Source organism: Dipteris shenzhenensis, chromosome 9, assembly GCF_047967505.1.
Source record: "Dipteris shenzhenensis isolate YYH24624 ecotype China chromosome 9, Dip_SZ_1.0, whole genome shotgun sequence".
In the NCBI taxonomy this organism is placed as follows: domain Eukaryota; kingdom Viridiplantae; phylum Streptophyta; class Polypodiopsida; order Gleicheniales; family Dipteridaceae; genus Dipteris; species Dipteris shenzhenensis.
The window spans coordinates 19560309-19584554 of NC_141604.1; the positions used below are offsets into that span (position 1 = coordinate 19560309).

The following is a 24246-nucleotide window of genomic DNA, read 5'->3' on the forward strand; positions in this document are numbered from 1 at the left end:
GGGTGACTATGGGTGTTGCATGGTCATTGAGCCTAGTGCTTTTGTTAGGAGGGTCTTTGCTCTTCTTTGTTACTTTTAATTGTGTGTTGGGGTTCTTAATTCGAGGCGCAATCGGTTGGGTTGAGGTAGAAAATATCCATGTAGGACAAATATAATCATGATCTATGCATTTAGTTTGTAGAAAATAGAAGAGCGATTGCTACAAAGAATGACGAAAGAAAACAACAAGAGAAAAAACTGGATCACCAAAGACTCTATGGATTCTAGCTTTCTAGAGAGTCCAAAGTGCCGAGTAACGAACCCACATAAAGAACAATTCAAAATCCGCCCGTCTAGGAGAAATCCCAAACCACCAGAAAAGCTTGACAGAATCTCATTCTCAATCTATGCCGAAGGATGTTTAAGAAACTCTGTGTCTCGAGGCAATGCCAAAAGATATGAGATACGAATTCCCTCGGAGCTAAATACACACACACTTTTTGGGTGAAAATTATTTTGCGTTATATTACAAACCCACTATCCCAAAAAAAGGAAGGGAAAGTGCTTAAATACATCAAGCGAAGATTTGAAGATATGACAAGTAAACATTATAGTCTATATACTGAGTTTGCAGACAATCATAAAAGGATTGCTGCAAAGAGTGCCTGAAAAAGACAAAAGTGAAAAAGTTGGATCACCAAAGACTATGATTTCAGTCTTTCCATAGAGTCCAGAGTGCCCAATAACAAACCCAACTGAAAAATAAATCAAACTCCTTTCTAGGTGGGTGTATCCCAAAAAGCCAAAAAGATTTTCCAAAAGCAACATTGGGAAATTTGGTTCTCAAACGTTGCCTAAGGAATCCCAAAAAATCACAAGTATGGAAGCAATGCCAAAGAAGAGTAGACACAACCTCCCGTGGAGCCAAACATCTGCGACAAACATATGCACACACACACACGCACGCACGCACGCACGTAGCTTGTACAAATGCCATGGAGTTTAAAAGTTCTCTTTTAAGTTACTTTTTGAATGTTGAGCATTTCATAAACTAATATCTAATTAAAGCAATGTGTAAGAAGTGTCAAGTTTGTATCTTTATAGTCGTCTACAATCAAATACATTTTTCTAGAACTGGCTCTTCTAAACGCAAATAATCATACATGACCCCAACAAGGCAACTAGTTGTATTAGCTTGTGTAAGATAGATCACATTCTGACCCTCTCGCAACAGTTGAGGAGTAATGTCAACATTAAACAAATGGTACAAGCCATGGATACCATGCCTTGCGATGGCATTGTCCCCTCCGAAGTTAGTTGTTTCAAATTGAGGAGGTGTGATAGATGGATCATTAACTTTCACCTATGGAAGAAGAATAAAACATCTGTTAGATAGAACATTGGTTATTAGATGGCTCAATGGATACACACTGTTTAATTGCCAGAACTAAACAAAAAATAATCATGTTATTTGCAGGCCAATTTTTTTGGATGTATAACATGAGAATAACCACATATTCTGTATGCTGCAATCTTTAGCATTAATTTATCAAGTAAATTCTCCCATTCATGATTCATCATACATTGATGCTAGAACAAACTATGAGTAAAAGAAGAAATGCAAAAAATAGTAGGTGGTCCCTTGAGAATCGAGTTTAATTCATCCCTCAATCAAAAAAGGGTATTCAAAACCACTACAACAATTCTGGAAGTCACCCCCCCTTATGTTACCATTCACCTCTCTCTCTCTCTCGATCTGCCACTTCTCTTCTCCTTTCTTCAACTACATCTTTCTGTGACTTGCGGATGATATGACGCTTCTATCCGGATCTAGAAGGAGAATCACAGATTTGTGTCTTCAGCAAAGTTGTAGTGGACATTGAGTACTACAAATTTCATCTTTATATAATTGCAATCCGAGTTTTCTGTGAAAAGTTACAACCCTTGCAAGAAGTGACGAAATTTGTTTCTGCGCGTGAATTTTGTTCTGGAGCTCAATGATTTGACAGCCCAAGCATGATGCAGCCAGCTCAACGTGGAGCTTTCTGCGCGCGAATTTTGTTCTGGAGCTCAATGATTTGACAGCCCAAGCATGATGCAGCCAGCTCAACGTGGAGCTATCCATCCTCTTCATCGTTGACCTCTGTAGCAGCTCCCCATTCGCTCCTTCTGCCTGACATTCTCTTGGAGCTATTGCCCGCAAGTTGGTGCCCATATTCTGCCCCTCATTCTCTTGGAGCTATTGTCCTTCTACTTCTGTCTACCACTTCTAGAGGAGCCGTCGCCATCCTTGGTGGAGCATGACCTCTACAATTTCTGCAACAACTTGATTCATCCTTGCTATCTTGTGCCTACAATTTGCATCACAATTTGCTTGGAGGAGGATTATTTTTCGAGGTGTTGTACTTGTCTATTATCTATTACATCAGTCAACATCAAGCTCTTTGGTATCATGTGAGTACTTGTCCATTGCTTTCATTTCCTTTCCATTTCATTTCCATTATGCTTGTTATCTTTCCTTTCCATTCCTAGTGTTAGCTTGCTTCTCTTCCTACCACTATGATCTTTCAGGTATAGTTTCTTTATGGGCAACATTTGTATTTCATGGCAAAGTAAGAAACAACCCAGAAACTCACTCTCCTCTAGCGAAGTGGAGTACAAGGCAGTAGTTGCAGCCACCATAGAATACATGTGTTTGAGGAAACTCATGTATGACCTCCATCATTCACAGGAGGATGTTCCCATATCTATATGCTGTGATAGTTAGTCATGCATCGCCATTGCTCACAACCTGGTTTTTGATGCTCGGACGAAGCATATTGAAAACCATTATCATTTTATTCGGGGTTGTATTGATGACGGCTACATTGATCTTCAATATTGTCCCACTGAGGATAATGTGGCGGATCTCTTTACCAAATCTCTTGCGGCGAATCCATTCTTTCATAAGAAGATCGGGATGAGGGACATTTTCACAATGTCAAAGGGGGTAGTCAAATGAACCCATAGGCTACTATCTCCTTTCATGGATGAATTTGTGCAACCATGGTACTTAAGGTACCCTAAGTCCTTATGAGACATTTCAGAGTATCACATCGATACCATTAAGGAGGGGTGTATAGGACATTTTTCACTGGTATGGACATGTAGGCGTCAAATGACATTGTGTGTATGTGTACACTACCCATAGGTTGCTATCTCCTTTCATGGATGAATTTCTGTAACCATGGTACTTTAGGTATCCTAGGTACTTCTGAGACATCTCGAGAGTATCACATCCATACCATTGAGGGGGGGTACGTAGGACATTTATGTCACTGGTATGGACATGTAGACTAGTCTAGAGTTATTTCATTTATTTAGACTTAGTCTTGCTATGTGACACTTGGGGGTCATACATATACCCAGTGGTCACCAGTTTTATTTATCACTCATTGTGTTCATTCCTTATCTAGTCGGTTCACGTTGGTTCTCTCTCTCTCTCACACTTGTTGTGTATTCTCATGCTGTTGTCCAACTTTCTCCCTCACTTTGTGTTCCTACATGGACTATAAAAGCTAAATGAATAAAACCATCAAAGACCATTTTCCACTATTATTCATTGACAACAGTCTACACAAAGTAGTGGGATATGAGATGTATTCATCCATGGATGGATATAGTGGGTACAATCAGATCACACTGGCTAAATAAGATAGAACCCCCTGATCACTAATGGGGAGCATAGTAGAGCAAGGTACTACCATCCAAGTTGAAGAATGCACCATCCATGTTTGAAAAGTTCATGATGGAAACCCTTCAAGAATAAGTTGACAAACTTTCTACCTATTTCCCTATATAATTTTTTAGTATGTATTCTCAAGTGTGTATTCTTTGTCTTTCAGGAGTCTTGTTGGGGCACACCATTCTTGTGAAGGGATAATGATAGAGAGCTTAACGATTGATGCCATTCAAAAAATGAAGGAGCTAAGCAATGTCAAGCAAGTTTGCTGGATCATGGGATTCCTCAGCACCTATGGAAGATTCATCAAGGAATTTGTGGTAGTGATTGGACTCGAGAAAGGCGGGGATGGCTTTCCACATGAGAGAGAGATAGTGATGATTGAAGCACCACAAGGAGTAGCTGTAGAATCCCGTGAGAATAGATGATACCAAGTGTAGAATCCCGTAGGATAGAATAGATGCATCTTGAAAAGGTGTGAGAGCACAATGAAACAAAGATGTAGTTCTCTATTATGGATTGTGAGAGAGAGGACTCTCTCTTATAGAAAGGGGGAGAAGGTAATACCTTCCCTACATAAGTGGCAATTAGCTCCTACATCAGTGGGAATCAGTCCCTACATCAGTGGGATTGCCTTTGGCTTACATCATCACTTAGGTCACACACTAGACACATCACACTAGACACATCATAGCACTTGATGTGCCTTTACAACACACACAAACACACATGTGACTCCCCTAGATGCACACATGCATCATAGAGCAAGCCCTTGATCATACTTATCCCAACATACCCCCCCTCAAGGGGTTGCCTCTTGCAGTGTCAAGGATACATCTAGTCTCATAGTTTCTCATGCCATCTCATGGTGGTCAAGGATAAATCTATGGCTAGGATCTCATGCTAGCAAGGGTTCCCAAGGGTGTGAGGTTCATAGAAATGGGATACACAAAACACATATCACATGGTCTACATCATATGGTGACCAGAGGTGATTTACAAAAGACATAACATATGATATTCTTTTTGGAGTACTACTCTAGGCAGAGAACCTCAAAATTTGACCAAGTGATGATAAACAAAAAAGTGCTTAAAAAGCATAGTCTTCATAGGAGGCCTCATCTTGTGGAGGCACATCAACTGAAAGTAGATTGGTAGTGTCTGGCTTTGTAGTTGCTTCCTTTTTGGCTTTACAATACTTTTCATGGTGATTGTTTTTGCCACAATGTCTGCAAGGATTGATCTTGAAGCAATCTTTTGAGAGGTGATTAGTCTTCCCACAATGTTTGCAAGGTGAAAACTTGCCCTTTTGAGATTTTATGGCATAGGCTGTGTCATTGCCTCTCCGGAGTTCCATGTGCCTTTCTTCTTCTTGAAGAGCAGTAATAAGACCTTCAAGAGTAGGATTAGGAATATTTTTCAAAGTGGTAACAACATGATCATAATCTTCAAGCATACTTTTGAGCAACACTGCCATTGCATCATCTGTAGTGATTGGAGAGTTGATAGAAGCAAGTTGAGTCATGAGACTCCGCATGTGATTGGCATGGGCAGCTAAAGGAGTGTCACTAGCCATCTTCAATTCAAAGAAAGCAATCTAAAGTGACAATTTTGAGATGTGAGAGCTAGCACCAAAAATAATATCAAGCTTCTGCCAAACTTCAGAAGGAGACTCTAAATCAGAAATGTGATGAATATAGTCATCTCCTAAGCCAAGAGCAATGATGCCATAGGCTTTCTCCTCTCTAGCAGGATCTCGTGCCGGGCGTGTCGGAGCTGAGGATTCTCCAGCATTAGAGGCTGTTGAAGAAGAAGTTGAAGCAGGTTTGACAAGCCCCCAGAGGTTTTCCCTCATCAATGCAAACTTAACTTTCATCTGCCATGTGTGAAAGCCTTTACCATTGAACTTATCCATATTCAAGAAAGTAGCCATGAGGGGGTCTAACCCAAAATGGGCAGTGTCTACTCTCTTACAAGGCTAGAAAGAGTTGAAAAACTTCAAAGTACAAGCATTTAGTGTAGCAAAGACTTGTAACCAAATTCCATACTACAAATCATAATGGAAATGATGCTTCAACTTGCATGCTTCATAGAGGTGGCTAAATGAAAGTATTCCAAGCAAATCCAGGTATAGCAACTTAAAGGAAAGCTGTAGCCACAGTTGTACTGATGCTATTCAACACTTTAAAACATCAGAAATGCTAAAGTAGCATCTAATGTAGCATCAAACTCACAACATTGTCAAAACTATCCAAAACAGAGGCCTGAACTTGGAGGGTGCAATTCTCATTCATAGCTCTATTCAAGGGGATTTTTATGTAGGAAGAAAGGCCTTATACCAAAGAAGGTCCTCCACCAAGGAAGGGCGCAATGTTGCGCCAGATCGCCATAGCCAAGCTTGAGAAAACCGACTGGTTTTTTGTCTGTTGTGCCTCCATTTCTTAACCAAACGGGCTCAGATTTCATCAGCAGCTTGCCTGTAGTGTCGTGCAGCTCGGGCTCAGAGGAATTTGCAAATGGGTAAGCACAGAGGCGGCATTACACGAAAGATCGACGAGCAGTCTTCATGTTGGCGTTGCGCATACAGAGGGAAACTCCTTAATTGCTTGCAGTTGGAAGGTCGCCCGTACACTAGGAGTCTGCAGCTCAAAGGGTTTCAGAATTGGTCACATATAATGGGAGAACTGAGCTCTCACAGATTTTGGTAAGGAGGAGGAAAATGGAGAAGATGAAGAAGCTTTGAAAAACTAGTAGTTTATGCTAGAGAAAGCATCTAATGCTAGGGAATCTCCTTAATTGCTTGCAGCTAGAAGGTTGCCCGTACACTAGGAGTCTGCAGCTCAAAGGGTTTCAGCAATGGTCGCATATAATGGGAGAACTGAGCTCTCACAGATTTTGGTAAGGAGGAGGAAAATGGAGAAGATGAAGAAGCTTTGAAAAACTAGTAGTTTATGCTAGAGAAAGCATCTAATGCTAGGCTAGGCTAGAGCTAGAACCTAAAGCTCTGATACCAAGTGTAGAATCCCGTAGGATAGAATAGATGCATCTTGAAAAGGTGTGAGAGCACAATGAAACAAAGATGTAGTTCTCTATTATGGATTGTGAGAGAGAGGACTCTCTCTTATAGAAAGGGGGAGAAGGTAATACCTTCCCTACATAAGTGGCAATCATCCCCTACATCAGTGGGAATCAGTCCCTACATCAGTGGGATTGCCTTTGGCTTACATCATCACTTAGGTCACACACTAGACACATCATAGCACTTGATGTGCCTTTACAACACACACACACACACATGTGACTCCCCTAGATGCACGCATGCACCATAGAGCAAGCCCTTAATCATACTTATCCCAACAGTAGCGGAGGCCATTTTGGGAGGATATCACGGCTGGGTTATGGTGAAGCACAATGGGATGTAGATGTACCAAGGCACTGTAAAAGGTACAAACATATGCCAATGTGTGGATAGGCTAAAGTTCGAAGATTAGATGCTATTAAATCCCACATAAGCATGGGAAACCTTCTAAAAATGGGGATTAGATTTTATTATTTCATTTAAGGTTGCCATATACCTACTAGGAGGCAATAAGTACATCGTGTTTGCAACCAACCACGTCACCAAATGGGTGGAAGCAAAAGCCCTGAGGTATAACACAACACGAAGTATAGCGAGATATGAGAATATCATATGCATGTAGGAACAAAGTGGAGACAGGTTGTGAACACAAGTGAGCAAGAGTGCACACACAAGAAAGCTCCAATAGAAATGTTCTTTATGAAACAATACAAGTACTTGGTATATATAGTACCCAAGTACTACTGGTCAACCATAGGGTTGACTTTATGCCTACAACACCATATCTTTTGTAATCTCTTACAAATCCCCCCTCAAAGATATGGCTGAAAGTACCCTGGAAACATCTCAGGTGTACCCTGCAGTACCTAAAGTACCATGGTTGCACAAATTCTTCTAGATGGATATGCAACCTATGGGAGTACATGAAAACAATGTCATTGTGAATCACTTCACAACCCCCCTTGACATTGTGAGAATGTCTCTGATCCCCAAGCCATGTCGATGTCGTATGAAAAGATCTGTTGACAAGGCTTTGGTGAAGATATCCACCACATTGTCCTCAGATGGACAATAGATGAGATCAGTGAAGCCATCAGAAATACAATCCCGTACATAATGATAATGATTTTCAATGTGTTTTATGCGAGCATGAAAGACAAGATTGTTGGCTATGGCAATGCAACTCTGGCTGTCACAGAAGATAGAGTTTGCTTCGCCATCCTATGCATGATGCAAGTCATGCAAAAGCTTCCTTAACCACATTAACTCCGTAGTGGCTGAATTTGCAGCTTTGTACTCTGCTTCACTGGAGGAAAGAGAGACTCGCTCTTGCTTCTTACTGAGCCATGAGATACAGGCTGAACCCAATGAGAAGCAATAGCTAGTAGTGGACCGTCTGTCATCAATGTCCCTTGACCAATTTGAGTCGGTGAAACCACTCAGCTTTAGATGACAATCTAAAGCATAATGCAAGACAAGAGACAGAGTGCCATGGACATATCTGAGAACCCTCTTTGCTACGTTCCAATGTGCGATCGTCGGATAATGCATGAACTGGCTCAAAAGCCCTGCGGTGTAGGCAATATCAGGCCGTGTGGAGCATAGATATGTCAAGCTGCCAACCAACTGCCTGTACAAAGTGCCATCAAACTTTTCAGCAGCATCATGCTTACTCAGCTTGAGTCCCTTTTCCAATGAAGTAGCCACAGGCTTACAGTTCTCCATTTTAAATTTCTGCAACAACCCCTTCGAATACTTTGTCTATGACATAGAAATCCCATCATGGGTCTGCCAAAACTCAATGCCAAGACAATAATGCAATAGGCCCAAATCTGTCATGTCAAAGTTGTGACACAAAGCGGACTGCACTATTGTAATTTGCTGCAAATCACTGCCAGTGAGTATGATGTCATCCACATATAGTACCAACATGACCAATTCTGATTTTTGCTGCAGAACATACAGATTTGGCTCTATATGAGTGTTGACGAAGCCCTGGGACAGCAAAAACTGATGTATCTTCTGATACCACGCACGAGGTGCTTGCTTCAGCCCATATAGAGCCTTCTTGAGCTTGCATACCTTATGCTCCTATCATTTCACCTCAAAACCTTGGGGCTGATGTACATAGACCTCCTCTTTAAGATCTCCATCGAGGAAAGTGGTCTTGACATCCATCTGGTGCACTGAGCAACCATAAAACGCAGCAAGAGAGATGACAGAACGAATGGTGGTCATCTTGGCCACTGGAGCAAATGTCTCCTCATAATCTATTGATAGAACATACAATGGTATGGTATTGTAGGCTAGACTTGGTCTAAGTTATTCTAGTCTAGGGTTTTCACTTTATACTTGGGTTTCATATATATCCCAAGTCTTGTACTTCTATTGTTGAACTATTCAGTGGAGCTTTGTGTGTGGACTACACTCTCGTGTTCTTTATCCACTTCGTGTCTCCCCACAGTTCCAACAATTGGTAGAGCTTGGCTCCCGCATTGCTTCCCGTGCTTCTACCACTTCCGGGTTTCAATTCTCTCGCGAAGAGTCACTTCTGTTGCGAAGAAATCAGTCCAGCCAGCTCGTTTTTGCCTGCAGCAGCTTTCTGGAGGTCTCTTGTAGCTGGGCGCCTTCACCAGGGTCACTATTGGACCTAGGCGACTATAGACTTGCTGTTTTTGGGATCTTTCGCAGCCATACACCCTCAAAATCAGATCCATTTGCTGGTTTGCAGCACTTTTTTCCAGTCGCCTATCTTAAGGAGCTCCATTTGGGCTGGGCGACCTCATTCTGGGCACTTTTGCTGCTGATTTTGTCAGTTTCCAGCCCCTACATCAGCTCGAACTGCTTCATGGAGCATCCTATGCCTGGACAACTTCAGATCTGGCATTTCCTTGCTGTTTTTCATCAGTTTCCAGCCTATTTTCAGCTCGCATTTCTCCAGGAAGACCATCTGGGCTGGGCGACCTCATTCCTGGTAGTTTTGTTGCTGATTTTGGACTGTTTCAGCTCCCAAAATCTGGTCGACTTCTTTCTGGAGTCATCTTGAAGCTATTTTGGATTGGGAGATCACTTTTCTTGTGATATTTTACACGCAGCAGACAAAAATCAGAATTGGGGGCAAGTTATTGGATGCATATTGAGCCAAAGGTTGGCTAACAGTGAATGCTATCATTGGATGCCTTTTAAGCAAACATTTGCTTCAGATTTTATACCTTTGATTGATGCTTATCGAGCCTTTGTTGGGCTGAAAGTTGAGAATACTTACAGAGCAAATACTATTGCCCATTTTTCCTTGTGATTCCAGAAGGAAATTGTGCTTTGTGACAACACCTTTGGGGCAGATTTACTATCTATATTTGCATTTTATTTTCAGGTTACTTGTGAAGTGCAATCATGTCTCTTTCTAAGAATTTTGGCACCCTGACTGAAGCAGATAAGATGGATGGATCAAACTATGCCTTGTGGTCTTTTATGCTGAGGAATATTTTGGTTGGAAAAGGCCTTTGGGATATTGTTAGTGGAGATGAAATTAGGCCTGTGACTGCCCCTAGTACTCCTAGCAATCAAGGTTCTATTGCTAGCTCATCTCATCCTCTTTCTGAGGAGCAAAAGAAGTTTGACCATCGCAATGCTCAAGCACTTTCTTTGATTTCCTTGTCAGTGAAGAGGCACATCATGAAGACTATTAAGTCTTGTACTTCTTCTAAGGATGCTTGGGACAAGTTGTCCCGTATGCATAATGTTAAGAATATGGCCAGGGTGATTGCACTCAATAATCAGCTTAAGGATCTGAAAATGACTGATGGTCAAACCATCACAGAGCATGTAGCAAAAACTACAGATTTGCGAGATCAGCTTGCAAATGTTGATGAGGAGATTGAAGAGATTGGTCTCTATCACTCTTAATAGTCTTGCTCCTTCATATAGTACATTTGCTACATCATTGAGCATCACTCTCAGGGCTGCATCTATTTCTTTTGAAGAATTGGTTGGTTTGTTATTGCAGGAAGAAGAAAGAGCTCATAATTTTTCTCGTGGCTCTCATGGCAGTGAGCAAGCTCTAGCCACTGGGGAGAGGGGAAAATTTCAGAAATATAAGCCTAAAAACAACCAGCCACAAGGGGCAAATAATAGCACCAATAATGCTGGATCAAGCAAAGATGCTAAGGTGAAAAAGGGCAGATGCAATTACTACAAGAAGCCAGGCCATTACATTCTAGAATGTCAGAAACGCATTGCAAATGAGAAGAAGAGGCAAGGCAACTCAAACAGTAATTTTGTGGCTCATACTGAGAACAATGCATCTGGCCCACATGCACACTTTGCTCAGGATGATCAGGATTTTGTATTTGCAGCCACACTCTCTGAGATATCTTCCAGGGGGGATTGTGATTGTGATCATTCTATTGCTCATAGCAATAATGATGATGCCTATTCACTTAATGTGAATGAGAATTGGTATTTGGATAGCGGTGCTTCACAGCATATGACTCCTCATAAGGAGTGGTTTGAGAGCATCAAACCTGTGTATGGGCGGCAAGTTACTTGTGCCAATGATGCTTCTCAAGACATTACAGGAGTGGGACATATTCCCATTAAGCTTGATAATGGTAAAGTCAAGTATATTCGTGGTGTTTGGTATGTTCCAGAGTTGCGGAAGAATCTTATTTCAGTTCCATCCATAGCTCATGATCAGCACATGCTTGTGGAGTTTCAGGATGATCAATGCCGAATCAAAGATCCTAGAAAGGGATATGCAGTGGTTGCCACTGGCACTTATGATAAGGGTCTTTAAATTTGGATGCTAAGACCCATGTGCAGCATGCCTTGGCTATGTCTAATGCATCTTCATGTGATTTATGGCATGCTAGATTTGGTCATGCACATCATAGAGCATTGGCATACTTGCAAAATAATCAAATGGTTGAAGGGGTGCCAAAATTGCAGCAACCATCTAGTTCTTTTTGTGAAGGGTGTATTATGGGAAAGTTGCACCATTTGCCTTTCAAAAAGGATGGATCAGTCAGAGCCACACATATACTGCAGCTTGTGCATAGTGATGTATGTGAGGTGAATGTGCGGTCACATCGTGGTGCCAAATGTGTCTTTTATTGATGATTACTCTAGATTTACATGGATCTTTCTCATGAAAGAGAAATCTAAGGTGTTTCATTGGTTTCAGGAGTTCAAAGCACTTGTTGAGAACCAAACTAATGCCAAGATCAAAACAGATTGGCCAACCATATGAGCCAGCCATGGCCACAACACACCTGATAGTGGTCATCTTGGCTACAAGAGCAAATGTCTCCTCGTAGTCAATGCCTTCTGCTTGTGAATATCCCTGAGCAGCAAAGCATGCCTTGTATTTTTCCACTTCATCATTGGCATGATGTTTCACCTTGTATACCCATTTCGTGCCAATTACAGATTGCCCACTGGTAGATCTACTAGTTCCCATGTAGAATTCTTATGAATTGAAAACATCTCTGATTTCATGGCCTCCATCCACAGAGGATTGTCTTGTGCCTCCTGAAAATTAGCAAGCTCCTCTGGAGCTTCCATTACTATGGTCATCAATGCATAGTTGACTTCATGAAGTCTCTTTGAAGCACCCCTTGTGCTACCAAGAATAGGCTGATCGCCAGCATCCTTGAGAGTGAGTTTTGCCCATTTGGGAGCTGAAATTACTGGTTTTTTTGCTACTTCAGCAGGCTGAGACTTTGGTCTTATTTTATAAGTAATAATTTTTTGTTCAACAACATTTTCCTCGGGCTGCATGGCATTTGTTGCTGTTCTGAGTTTTCTGTTTGGGGCTGCAACATATCATCTGTAGCCTCACTAAAATAAATGACAATTAAAGGAGTTGGAGCCAAATCTGAAATATCTTTCATATCAGTGTAGCCCTCGGCTTCATTGAAGACATCTCTAGTAACAATGAGCTTTCATGTGATTGGATTCCCCAACCTGTAGCTTTTGCTTGCATGGTTGTATCCAACAAAGATAAATTTCAGGAAACCCAATACGGCTGCTGCTCCCCGCTCCTCCTGCTCCCCTCCTCTCCCTGCTCGACTGCTGCTCTCCTCTCCCCGCTCCTCCTGCTGCTCCTCCTGCTCCCCTCCTCGCTGCCCCCTCCCTTCCCTCCTGCTGCTCCTCCTCCCTGCTGCTGCTCTTCTCCCCGCTCCTCCTGCTGCTTCTTTCCCCGCTCCTCCTGCTGCCCCTCCCTTCCCTCCTCGTTGCCCCCTCCCTTCCCTCCTCGCTGCCCCCTCCTACCTGCACTGCCCTCTCCCCTGTGCTGCCCCCTTCCCCCGCGCTGCCCTCTCCCCTGCGTGCTGCCCCTCCCTCCTACCTGCTGCAGCCTCCCCCCCCTGCGCTGCAGTCTGCTCCCCCCCCGCGGCTGCTGCTGCTCCCCCCCCGCTGCAGCCTATCCCCTCCTCTCCCCCCCTGCTCTTCCTTGCTCCCCCCCCCCCCTCGCTCCAGGCCCCCTCTCCTCTCCTCCTCTCCTCCTTCCCCTCTCCTCTACTCCTCTCCTCCCCCTCTCCTCCACTCCTCCTCTTCTCTATCCTCCCCTCCTCTCCCCTCCGTCCTTGGCTTCTTCTCTCTCTCCCTTCTTCCTTCACCCACTCCTTCATCTGAAGTACCCCTATTCTCTTATAGGGGTCTCCTGGGTTTCAGAAAAGCAGATGGAGTTTTTTATTTTTTGTGTTTGAATCGGCCAACACACCTTGATTGACGAATGGGTTCCCATTCAGGCAATCCGTCTCCGCTCACACCGGCCGCGAGAACTGTCACTTTTTCAAAAGACGAGGTGCAGCAGTTGCAAAAGGATTTGGAGCATGAGTGTTCCACGACTCTCTTCGCACGCATTCATGGCTCACACCCCTCCAGGTCACAAGCTAGAGATTGGATGCTGGCGGCGCTTCCTCAGGACCTCGCCCCCCACCTCAAGGATGTTCGTTTGTTGGGACGGGGTTTCTTTCAGGTGTGCCTAGATTCCCCGGATGTCACGAGAGACCTGCTACAGGCGGGTTTCTACTTCTAGGCTACAGGAGGATTTTTTTGTTTCCTTTTCATTGACCCAGTTGAAGAGGACAAGCAGGAAGTTTCTATTTTCATCAGGTTCCCTGGTCTTCCCTCAGTTTATCACCGGCTTCTTTCAGTTATTGGCGAGAGGTTTGGTGTGGTAGCAGAGATCCCCCCTCTCCCTGGCAAGCCCTCTTCGGCTGCTAAGCGGTCAGGATGGACGGGGTACCCAGGGTTAGGGTCATTGTCCAGGACCCCAATATTTCAGATGACCACATCATGCTACAGCGACCCGATGGGTCTTTCTTCCACCAGAGATTTGAGGTTGTAGGTCGGCAGGACCAGTGCAGGATTTGCAGATCCTCGGGGCACTTTCCCAGAGATTGCCCAAAGAAGAAAAAGAGGCCTAGAAAGCAACCAGCTCATACTAGCTTACGACAGAGAGCAGGAGCAGGAGCAGGACCTACTGCTCCACAGACATGGCCTCAGACACGGGCTCCTCCCCCTCCTAGGGCTACTCGAGTCCCTTCGGCACCCCGCACCACCTCTGGCCCACGGTGGGTTCCGGTCACGGTAAGGCCCTCTACTTTAGTTCACACCTCCACCTCTTCGGAGGCTACCCCTTTGGAGCCTCGGGAGGAGACTAGTGTTCAGGAGCCTTGTTCGACTCCACCCTTGGATCAGGCTGTACCTTCCTCAGCAGCCTAGGTTGTTGGCACCTCATCCGCACCACTTTTTGATCAGGATCCAATACAGGTGCCTCCCTCTTTGGACAGAGGGAAGGGGGTTTTACATTCTCTTCCTGCTTCGGTAGGAATCCTTTGTACCCCCTCCCCAGGATTGGCTCAGCGGAACTCATTTTCCGCTTTGGAGGACCTCTCTAACCTCCCAGATGATGATTTTGTACCCTCTACTTTTGGAGAGCCAGTTATCGGCATCCCTCTTGAGAGATCCTTCTCTCTCTCATCTGTGGACTTTCCTCCCCTTGGACTTCGTGTGTATGGCAGGAGGTCTGCTCTGGTAGAGGTTTCTTTTTCTGCCACCAGGTCGGGTAAGGTATTCCAACCCACTTCCTCGCGCCGATGAGGATAGCCAGTTGGAATATACAGGGATTGGGCGGCATCCCTCATCGCCGTCGCAAAGAGCTGTTCAGGAATCAGCTCCATCTAGGTGTTTCAGGTGGTTCCCTAGACATTCTTTTTCTTCAGGAACACAAACTGGATGTCAGAGATTGCTCCAAGTTAGGTAAGCTGCTCTCAGGTCGGACTTTTTGGCTTCCTGCCTTGGGAACCAGAGGAGGTACATGCATTTCAGTTTTAGATTCTATTCTCCCTCTGGTCATTGGACACGGTACCATAATCCCTTCCAGGGCCCAATGGGTTTTAATTCGTATTGACGGATGTAAGGTTGGTTTCCTCAACCTCTATGCTCGGAACAACAGAGGGGACCGTGTTTTGTTTTGGAAAGAGTTGCTCTCGTGGGCTGACATTGCGGATTCATGGATTATTGGAGGTGACTTCAACATGGTTGAGGCACCTTCTGATAAGAAAGGGGGCAGAGAAGGTGGTATCCACTCCCTTGAGAGAGCAGCTTGGGATGCCTTCTTGTTCAGGTTCAGTGGCAGAGATGTTTGGTCATATGATGCTTTTCTTGTTCAGTCTCAGTCACTTTTGTTTTCATGGTCGAACCATAGGGTGCAGATGCCTATCCATGCTCGGATTGACAGATTCTATGTGGGTGACTGGGCTCTTGCTAGAGGGGGGACAGTTTGCATTGCACCCGGTGTTTCCACTTCAGACCATTTTCCGGTAATTTTGTCCATCTCAGAGCCTCATCTGAGAGGACGGTCTCACAGTATCAGGATTCCCGACGCCTTATACACGGATGAGACTCTCACAGAGGCAGTGTTGGAGATCTAGGTTTCTTATATGCAGGGGGGGTGGCTGGTCCTTCACATGTGGCCACAACACTTGCCAGTATCAGTGACTTTTATCACTCCGTTGCTAGCGCTCGGCGAGGTGAGATACTCAGGCGAGAGATCGGTATCCGCCGGCAGTTGGCAGCCCTACAGAGGGAGGAGCAGAAACGACCATCAGATGCCTGGATACAGGAGCGCCTTGCTGCGGCAAGGGCTCACTTGCAGACCTTGCTTGATCAGAGAGCAGAGTATGCCTTCCATGCACAGGAGTCCTTTTGGATACAGATGGGAGGGAGAGTCAATAAACAATTTTTCTCTTCACTTGGTCCCAGACATAGTAGAGAGAGTGTTAGGCAGCTTATTGACTCTGACGGTGTTTTGCAGTCCCATCCGGAAACCGTCATGCACTTAGCGATAGCTTTCTATGCCTCCCTACTTTTCACAGATCCGAACTCACAGGCCAGAGAGGTGGCTAGAGATGAAGTTTGGCAAAGTTTACTTGTGTTGGTCACCCCAGAGATGTTATGCTCACTTGATGCACGCGTTACCAACACAGAATTCAAGACTGCTCTCTCTGCCCTTCATAAGGGCAAATGCCCTGGTTCTGATGGTCTTACTCCGTCTTTTTTTATAGCCTTTTGGGATATGATAGGTGATCATATTACTTCAGCCCTGCACGGCATTTGGGACTCGGGTGAGATGCCTGACTCAGTGACCGAGGGACTCATTCACCTTATCCCGAAAGGTGGCAACATGAATTTTGTATCCCATTGGAAACCCATCACTCTTTTGGGCACTCTTTACAAAATCCTTGCCAAGGCGATCAGCATCCGATTACAGCCTCTTCTTCCAGACCTCATCCATGATACTCAGACAGGCTTTGTGCATGGCAGGAGCATTTTTTATAATATCTTTTCCTTTTGGGAAGCCACAGAGTGGGCTATGCAGAGTGGGCAGAGGCTAGCAGTTCTACTCTTGGACTTCGAGAAAGCCTATGACAGAGTAGATTGGGATTTTCTTGAGGGCACTCTTTTACGGTTTGGATTTTCAGATGCTTGGATTAGAGGGGTGGCCTCCCTTTACAGATCAGCCCACAGCCAGGTTTTGATTGGAGGGGTAAGGGGTGACATGTTTCAGATTTCCAGATCAGTTCGTCAGGGATGCCCTTTAGCCCCCTTCCTCTTTCTTTTTGTGGCAGAAGCTATGAGTATCTTCCTTAGATCTCAGGCTGAGCTTTTTGGGCTGAGATTGCCCTTGAGACAGGAGCAAGAGCTTCTTGACTGTGAGTTGGCTGATGACACTGCTATTTTTATTGAGGCCTCTTCGCAGTCGCTTGATTCTTTCCGGACAACCTTGGATATTTTTTGCTCAGCTGCAGGGGCACACATTAACTGGCATAAATCCTTTGGCTTTTGGATCAGTGATGAGGACACTCCAGGCTTGGGAGTTGACATTGGCTTTTCCTGGATTCAGAGGGGTATTCCTATCAGGTATTTGGGATGCCAGGTAGGATTGGACATCTCTCCAGCACAGCAGTTTGCCCCAGTACTAGAAAGTATAAGGAAAATGCTCCTTTTCTGGAGCTCTGCCAAACTTGACCTTGCATCTAGAGTTGTGGTAGTGAACCAGGTTCTCTTGGCCACCTCCTGGTTTGTGTGTTCTTGCTGGTGCTGGTTTAGAGATTGCATCACTCAGCTCATCAAACCACCAGTCAGGAATTGTTTATGGAGTGGACTTGATGGCACAGCAGATGTTGCAGCAAGGGTGGCCTGGGAGACCATTATTCTCCCTACATGTGAAGGGGGCCTTAATGTCATTGACCCGGACTCATGCCTGAGCAGGAACCTTGGAAGGATTTCTTTTTTGGACACATTTAGGCTTCCACACCAACCTTGGGAGATGATTGGGTGGACAGCCCTCGCTGGATTTTCACTTCCGCCCCTCTTAGATCTCCTGCCTCTCCTCTCATGACTGCCATCCTGAAAGCTTGGGGGAGCTTCAAGAACACTCTTCGAAGGATTCCACCTTCTACCGTCGAAGAGATTGATAGGCAGCCGATCATTTGGAATGATAGTATTCTTGACGAGCATGCCAGACCACTGGGCACTTCGCATTACATGCAGTGGTCTAAATGGGAGAGAGGCCCCGCCTACACAGTAGGCACTTGAAAAGCTTTTATCAGGCTACCTGAGGATCAGAGACTGCAGCCCGTGAGTCACCTCAGAGGGGTAGCACGCAGGATTCAGCAGATAAGTGCAGCCATCCCGGTGGAATGGACAGTTGAGTTGCCTATTACTTCCACCACTTGGATGGGGGCTTTTTTGAGGACATCAATTCCTTTACAAGTGATCGCTCTCCGAGGTCTCGAGGAAGACGCACTGGTCTTTGACGTTGGGGATGGAGGTTTACTCTCTACATCCAAGGATGGCATTCTTCTTGAGGTTGCCTTTCAGCCTGTCAGGATTGCTGGTTTTGTGGACCATGGAGCGGGCTTGCAGTGGTACTTAGACCCCGACCCTCTGCTCTTGGCCTTGGGATTCTGGAGGTTGTGGCTATATGGAGGTGCACCTATCAGGTGCTTGCAGTGGGACCCAGGAGAGTGGGAGTGGATAGATCATGGGCACCGAGAGAGGGGGATTCCCTTCTTTCATTTCACGGTTGGTAATGCCAGGAGATTTCAGCTGAACAGTAGGGGTTGGATTCCCTCCAGAGCCCCCCATTGGGAAATTTTCTTCATCACCGCAGATTTGCGTAGAAATTTCTGGAGGCGGCTCTGGAAATCCCTCAGAAATAGAAAGATCACTCTTTTCTTTTGGCTTTCTATTCATGGAGGGATTGCAGTGAACCTATGGAGATCACGATTTGGGGCTGATCCCACTTGTCCTCGATGTCATTCTGCAGAGGAGTCAGTGCGACATTGCCTTTGGGACTGCAGTCAAGCGAGGACTATTTGGAAAGGGGTTGCTCGGATACTCAACATCTTTCACACTTTCCCTTTCTTCATGACTTGGGGCTCAATCGCATGGTTATCCCTTACCGGGCCCCAGGTGTTTTATGAGGGTGAGCCTTCTTCTTGGGCACTCTCGGTCCGCCGACAGGTGATAGAGCCCTGCTCTCTTCAGGATGTACCACTTACTCCCTTCAGAGCTTCTCAGGTTTCAGTGGACATCTCTTGGGAGATTTTGGCTAGCATTTCCTCTTGACACATTTGGAGAGCCAGATGTACTGAGGCCTTGGATGGCACCCAGATACACCCATCATAGGTGTTCACGGGTATTTGGACTGACACGGTTCACACTTTGATAGCCATATGGGCTAGCATGCAGGGCCCTTCACGGGCAACCTCTTCTAGAAGGACTATATTTCTTCGAGTTTGGAGGGGTTCTCCCTTTTTCTCAGAGGTTTCTACCGGATCGAGATGGCACTATCAGCCTCAATCCTTTCTTTTTGGCTCTTAAGCTTTTCATGCATTGCATGATATATCCCGTATGGAGCTTGCTCCAACGGTTTTTCTTTAATACTTAATAGAAGTCTCTTTTTGCAAAAAAAACAAAAAACCAAAAACAAAACAAAGATAAATTTAGTCCCTTTGTTATCCATTTTAGACCTGTTTTCATCCGAACCAAAGCATATGCCACTGAGCCAAAAATACGGAAGTGCCCAACTTTGGGAGGTTTACCATAAAGTGCCTGAAAAGGTGTGAAGCTTCCCAAAGCTTTGCTGGGACATCTATTTTGAATATATGCAGCTATAATCACAGCTTCTCCCCAAAAAGATTTGGACAAATTCTTTTGAGAAAACTGTTAGGAAATGGAGTCAATTTGAGTGACTTTTAGTGTGTTCTAGAGTAGTACTATACTACTTTATATCCTAGAGTGTTATGTGTCACTATGGGACTTATCCCATATACATTTGACACTTAAGAGTGTGTGTGCCTATCCTATAAAGGCATTGTACTTTCATTGTCATTTTTATCAAGCCTTATGCCTTCCTTTATCATGTAAGTACTTTGCTTGGTTGTATATTTCTTTCTCGCATTATTTCATTTCCATTATGCTTTCCTAGTCTTGCTTTTCCTTTCCATTCCATGTCTTGCATCTTCATTTGGTATCAGAGCTAGACTATCTTCCAAGAGGTTGAGGTAAGAGATTGAGGACATTGAAACCTCTCTCCCTCATTCCCCTCGGAGGAATGGCTTCTCGAATTCCATCTTGAGCTCTACTCTCTCCACCTTGAGCCTCACCAACAATGGCAACTCAACTCAAGGCTCGTGGCAACTCCAATGGTGTGAGGCAGCTCAGCTCCAATGATTCGTGGCAGCCCCATGCTCTGCTCCTAGGCGCCATTCTCTTGGCCTAGTACCCAGCTCGTAGTAAGCAGCAAGCCCACCATTCTGCCCACTTCTTTGTCCGTACCAGCCGTACAAACAGTTATACAATAGTACGGACTGTTGAGCCGTACAGTCTGACCGTACTCTCTGCTCGTACAACCTGCCCGCTCCTCTTCTCTATGTAAGAGATTACAAAGATATGGTGTTGTAGGCATAAAGTCAACCCTATGGTTGACCAGTAGTACTTGGGTACAATATATACCAAGTACTTGTATTGTTTCATTTGAACATTTCTATTGGAGCTTTCTTGTGTGTCCACTCTTGCTCACTTGTGTTCACAACCTGTCTCCAGTTTGTTCCTACATTTGGTATCAGAGCGCTTCCGTCTCTAGACCCCATTCTCTCACTTGCTTCCAAACACCCGCAAGCTTGGTGCTCCAGTGCGTGTTCCTAGTGTAAGAGATTACAAAGATATGGTGTCGTAGGCATAAAGTCAACCCTATGGTTGACCAGTAGTACTTGGGTACTATATATACCAAGTACTTGTATTGTTTTATTTGAGCATTTCTATTGGAGCTTTCTTGTGTGTGCACTCTTGCTCACTTGTGTTCACAACCTGTCTCCACTTTGTTCCTACATTTGGTATCAGAGCGCTTTCGTCTCTAGAGACCATTCCCGCGCTTGCTTCCAGACACCCGCAAGCTTGGTGCTCCAGTGTGCGTTCTTGGTTCTCGCATTCAGCTCTTCAGCTTTTGCTTGAGGTAGCTCCAACAGTCTAACGGCTGGTTTTTTGACCTTTTGAGGTCCGATTTCGATGTTTTTTGAAATTTCGGAGCTGCCCGGATGTTTTTTGAAATTTCGGAGCTGCCCGCATACAAACAAGCCTGTTTGATTACCCTCCATAGCCTCTGTACATCTGGCCCTCCAGATATGCCAGGAAGCTATGCTCGCTAAAATATCCCAAGAAGTATCCACCGAGGCATGTACATCTGTAAAAGGAAGGTGTGGTACCACATCCAACGAACAGAACTCAATCTAATGACGTCGAACCAAAATGGCCCGAGAGGAGTCAAGTCTCTCATAGAATACCTGAGGCCCTGTAAGAGAAAGCCAAGCCACTGAGCCCCATGTCATAAAGAATGGGGAGTGGGCAGAGTGACTGAAAATCCTAGCTACCCCCATCCAAATCATCCTCGCTTGTCTGCAATCCCATAAACAATGCTGAATAGTCTCCGAAGCAGAGAGGCAACGAGGGCAAGTAGGGTCGGCTCCGAACCTGGATGTCGAACCAAAATGGCCCAAGAGGAGTCAAGTCTCTCATAGAATACCTAAGGCCCTGTAAGAGAAAGCCAAGCCACTCAGCCCCATGTCATAAAGAATGGGTAGTGGGCAGAGTGACTGAAAATCCTGGCTACCCCCATCCAAATCATCCTTGCTTGTTTGCAATCCCATAAACAATGCTGAATAGTCCCGAAGCAGAGAGGCAACGAGGGCAAGTAGGGTCGGCTCCGAACCTGGATCTCCAAAGGTTCACTGCAATCCCACCATGGATAGAAAGCCAAAAGAAAAGAGTGATCTTTCTATTCCTGCGGGATTTCCAGAGTCTCCTCCAGAAGCACCTTTGCAGATCCGCAATGATATCAAATGTCTCCCAATGAGGAACTTTGGAAGGTCTCCAACCTCTACCACTGAGCTGAAATCTCCTGGCACTACTGATCGTGTAACGAAAGAAGGGGATGCTCTTCTCTCGATGCCCTGTGTCAATCCACTCCCACTCTCCAGAGTCCCACCGCAAATACCTAATGGGAACTCCCCCGTAAATCCAAAGCCTCCAAGACCCGGTGGAGAGAAGCCGGGGGTCTAGGTCTAGGAACCACTCTGAATCTGTTCCCTGCACCAAAAAAGCAGACTCAAGCAAGATGTCCTCTGTGGATCTGAGCAATCTGCCACCATCCTGCACAGTAAAAACTAAAGCATCCTCCTATGCATCTCGAAAGGCCAAAACCCAGAAGCGGAACACCGCCTCTCGTAAAAGTACCTGCCCAAGTGGAGCAAGTGAGTGGCATATCATCTGTGTCTACCCACTCCTCTAGAAGGGCTGCCTCAATCTGCAAGATCCTCCCTGCACTCCCTCTGAGATGTCCTATCAACTGAGATTTGGTCTCCTCTAGAAGCCTCCGGAAAGCTTTCCAAGACCCCAAAGATGATGCAAGTCCCCTCTCCCACCTGGACTGCTACATGTAGAGTGAGGCACCAAGTGGTTTGCCATGATCATCTAAAATACTGTCATTCCACATGATGGGTTGCCTATCAATCTCTTCATGAAAGGAAGGAGGAATCCTCCGAAGAGTGCTCCTAAAACTGGCCCATGCTTTCAAAATGGCAACCATGAGAGGGGACGAAGGTGATCTGAGGTGTGCTGTGGTGAAGATCCACCTAATACTGCTCATCCAGTCTCCTCCTGAAGAAGGTGTGCACCTCTGTATGTTGATAATAAGAAAGGCCTTCCACGGTTACTGCCCTGGCATAAGTCCCCGCACCACCATCTTGCAAAGTAAAGCTCTGCACTCCAAATCTGGATCAATAATATTGAGACCCCCTTCCTGTGTAGGGAGGATGAGGGTCTCCCAAGCCACCCTGGCTAAGGTATCTGTTGTGCCATCAAGCCCACTCCAAAGAAATTTCTGATCGGTCTCCTGAGCTAAGTGATGCAGTCCCTAGAATAGCACCAGCAAGAACAAACAAACCAGGCCGTGGCCAACATTAGGGCTCCTGGCTTGTGCAAACCATACAAGGAAAGCTGCTCTTACTACTGTGTACTCTGGATTTTGTTGCTAAGGATGAGCAGTCCTGAAGGTAGCAACTTGAGTCTGCAACCATGCTTTTGCATCTCCCTGCAAACAATAATTCAAGATTTGAAACAAAATCTCAGGGGTTGCCCTATCTTTCATAAGTGCTGTAAATTCCATCTTTTCCAGGAATCTTACTGCATTCTCATACGGCATCCCCCAATACTCTGGGAAATCCTGTGCCATCCTCACAATCTTTCAACTGTCACACCCTGGCTTTCTCAACCACAACAAACTGGAAGGCAACAAAACAAACACACTACTGAAGAAGCTCACTCTGCATCCGAAGAGCATTCTTTTTCCTGCGGGCAAGCACTTTCAGAGCTCTCTGCACTCTGGCTCGGCGGAGTCGGATCACACGTAGCTGGACTTCAATGCATCTGTCTTTTGTGACCACATTCTCCACACCACTCACACTGTATCACTCTCATGTGTGGATTTCTCCCCATTGCTTGCAACACATCTCAGAACATCTGCTCTTCCAGTCTTATAAACTGAAGGTCCGGAGTTCGATCCTCTGTGGAGGCACCAAAACGTGGATGGACAAAAGCAGTAGAGCCTAATCCGCCTTCACAGCCACCCTCATCCACGTTTAAAACAACTGAACAACACCATCAGAAGGCAAAAGGCATTCATTGAAAATCCTTGTCTTTACACACCCCTATATACAAACTCATCCTCTGGCCACATTTCCTCCGGAAGCCATACAACCTCAGAAAGAAACCCAGTGGACTACACAGCCCAGCACAAGCTCCTACTGACTGATCAAGAAACACATAGATGACCCATGGAACATAACACTCCAGAGAATGACAACTTCAGAATTGCATAACTGCCATGACCACATCCTGACAACTCAAGGTATAAACAACCATGCTCATATCTCCGAAGAAAATCTAAGAAGAACAATGCTGGATCTCTTTGGCCTCAAGTCATTCATCTGCTTCATATACTCAAAGCCATCACCCCATAAGAGAACCTACACTATGAGCTATACAAGCATGTTATGTAATAGCACCTTGGACTCCATGAAGCCCACTTTTCATCACTTACATGCTGCCCATAGTCTCATCATCACAAGCAAGGCTTCTTCTATAATCAACAATGGACACCGGGTTTGCTACAACCAGCCACCCTCCAGCTCCTATCAAGATCCTTGAAAACATGAAGTGAGGAAAACACCCACCATAGCTTGCCATAACTAGAGCTCTTCACTATTGAGGCCCTCGCAGATGCATCAGTCACCCGTCATTTTAAGAGATTATAGTTGCCAGTCAACTTCTCAGCTCACAGAGCTCACATGCCATCGATCAAGGCACTCCCGACCTGCTTCTTAGCGACACCATAGCC

The 24246-nt window shown here is 45.2% G+C and overlaps 1 protein-coding gene across 1 annotated transcript in view; it reads right to left on the minus strand.

Moving 5' to 3' along the window:
- Positions 1-1093: 1093 nt before the first annotated feature.
- LOC147898336 (rhamnogalacturonate lyase B-like) overlaps positions 1094-24246 on the minus strand; it is a 298485-nt gene continuing 275332 nt past the window's right edge. The window contains exon 16 of the mRNA XM_087379149.1: positions 1094-1342. Coding sequence (XP_087235275.1) covers positions 1094-1342 — 249 coding nt within the window. The remainder of the gene's footprint in view (positions 1343-24246) is intronic.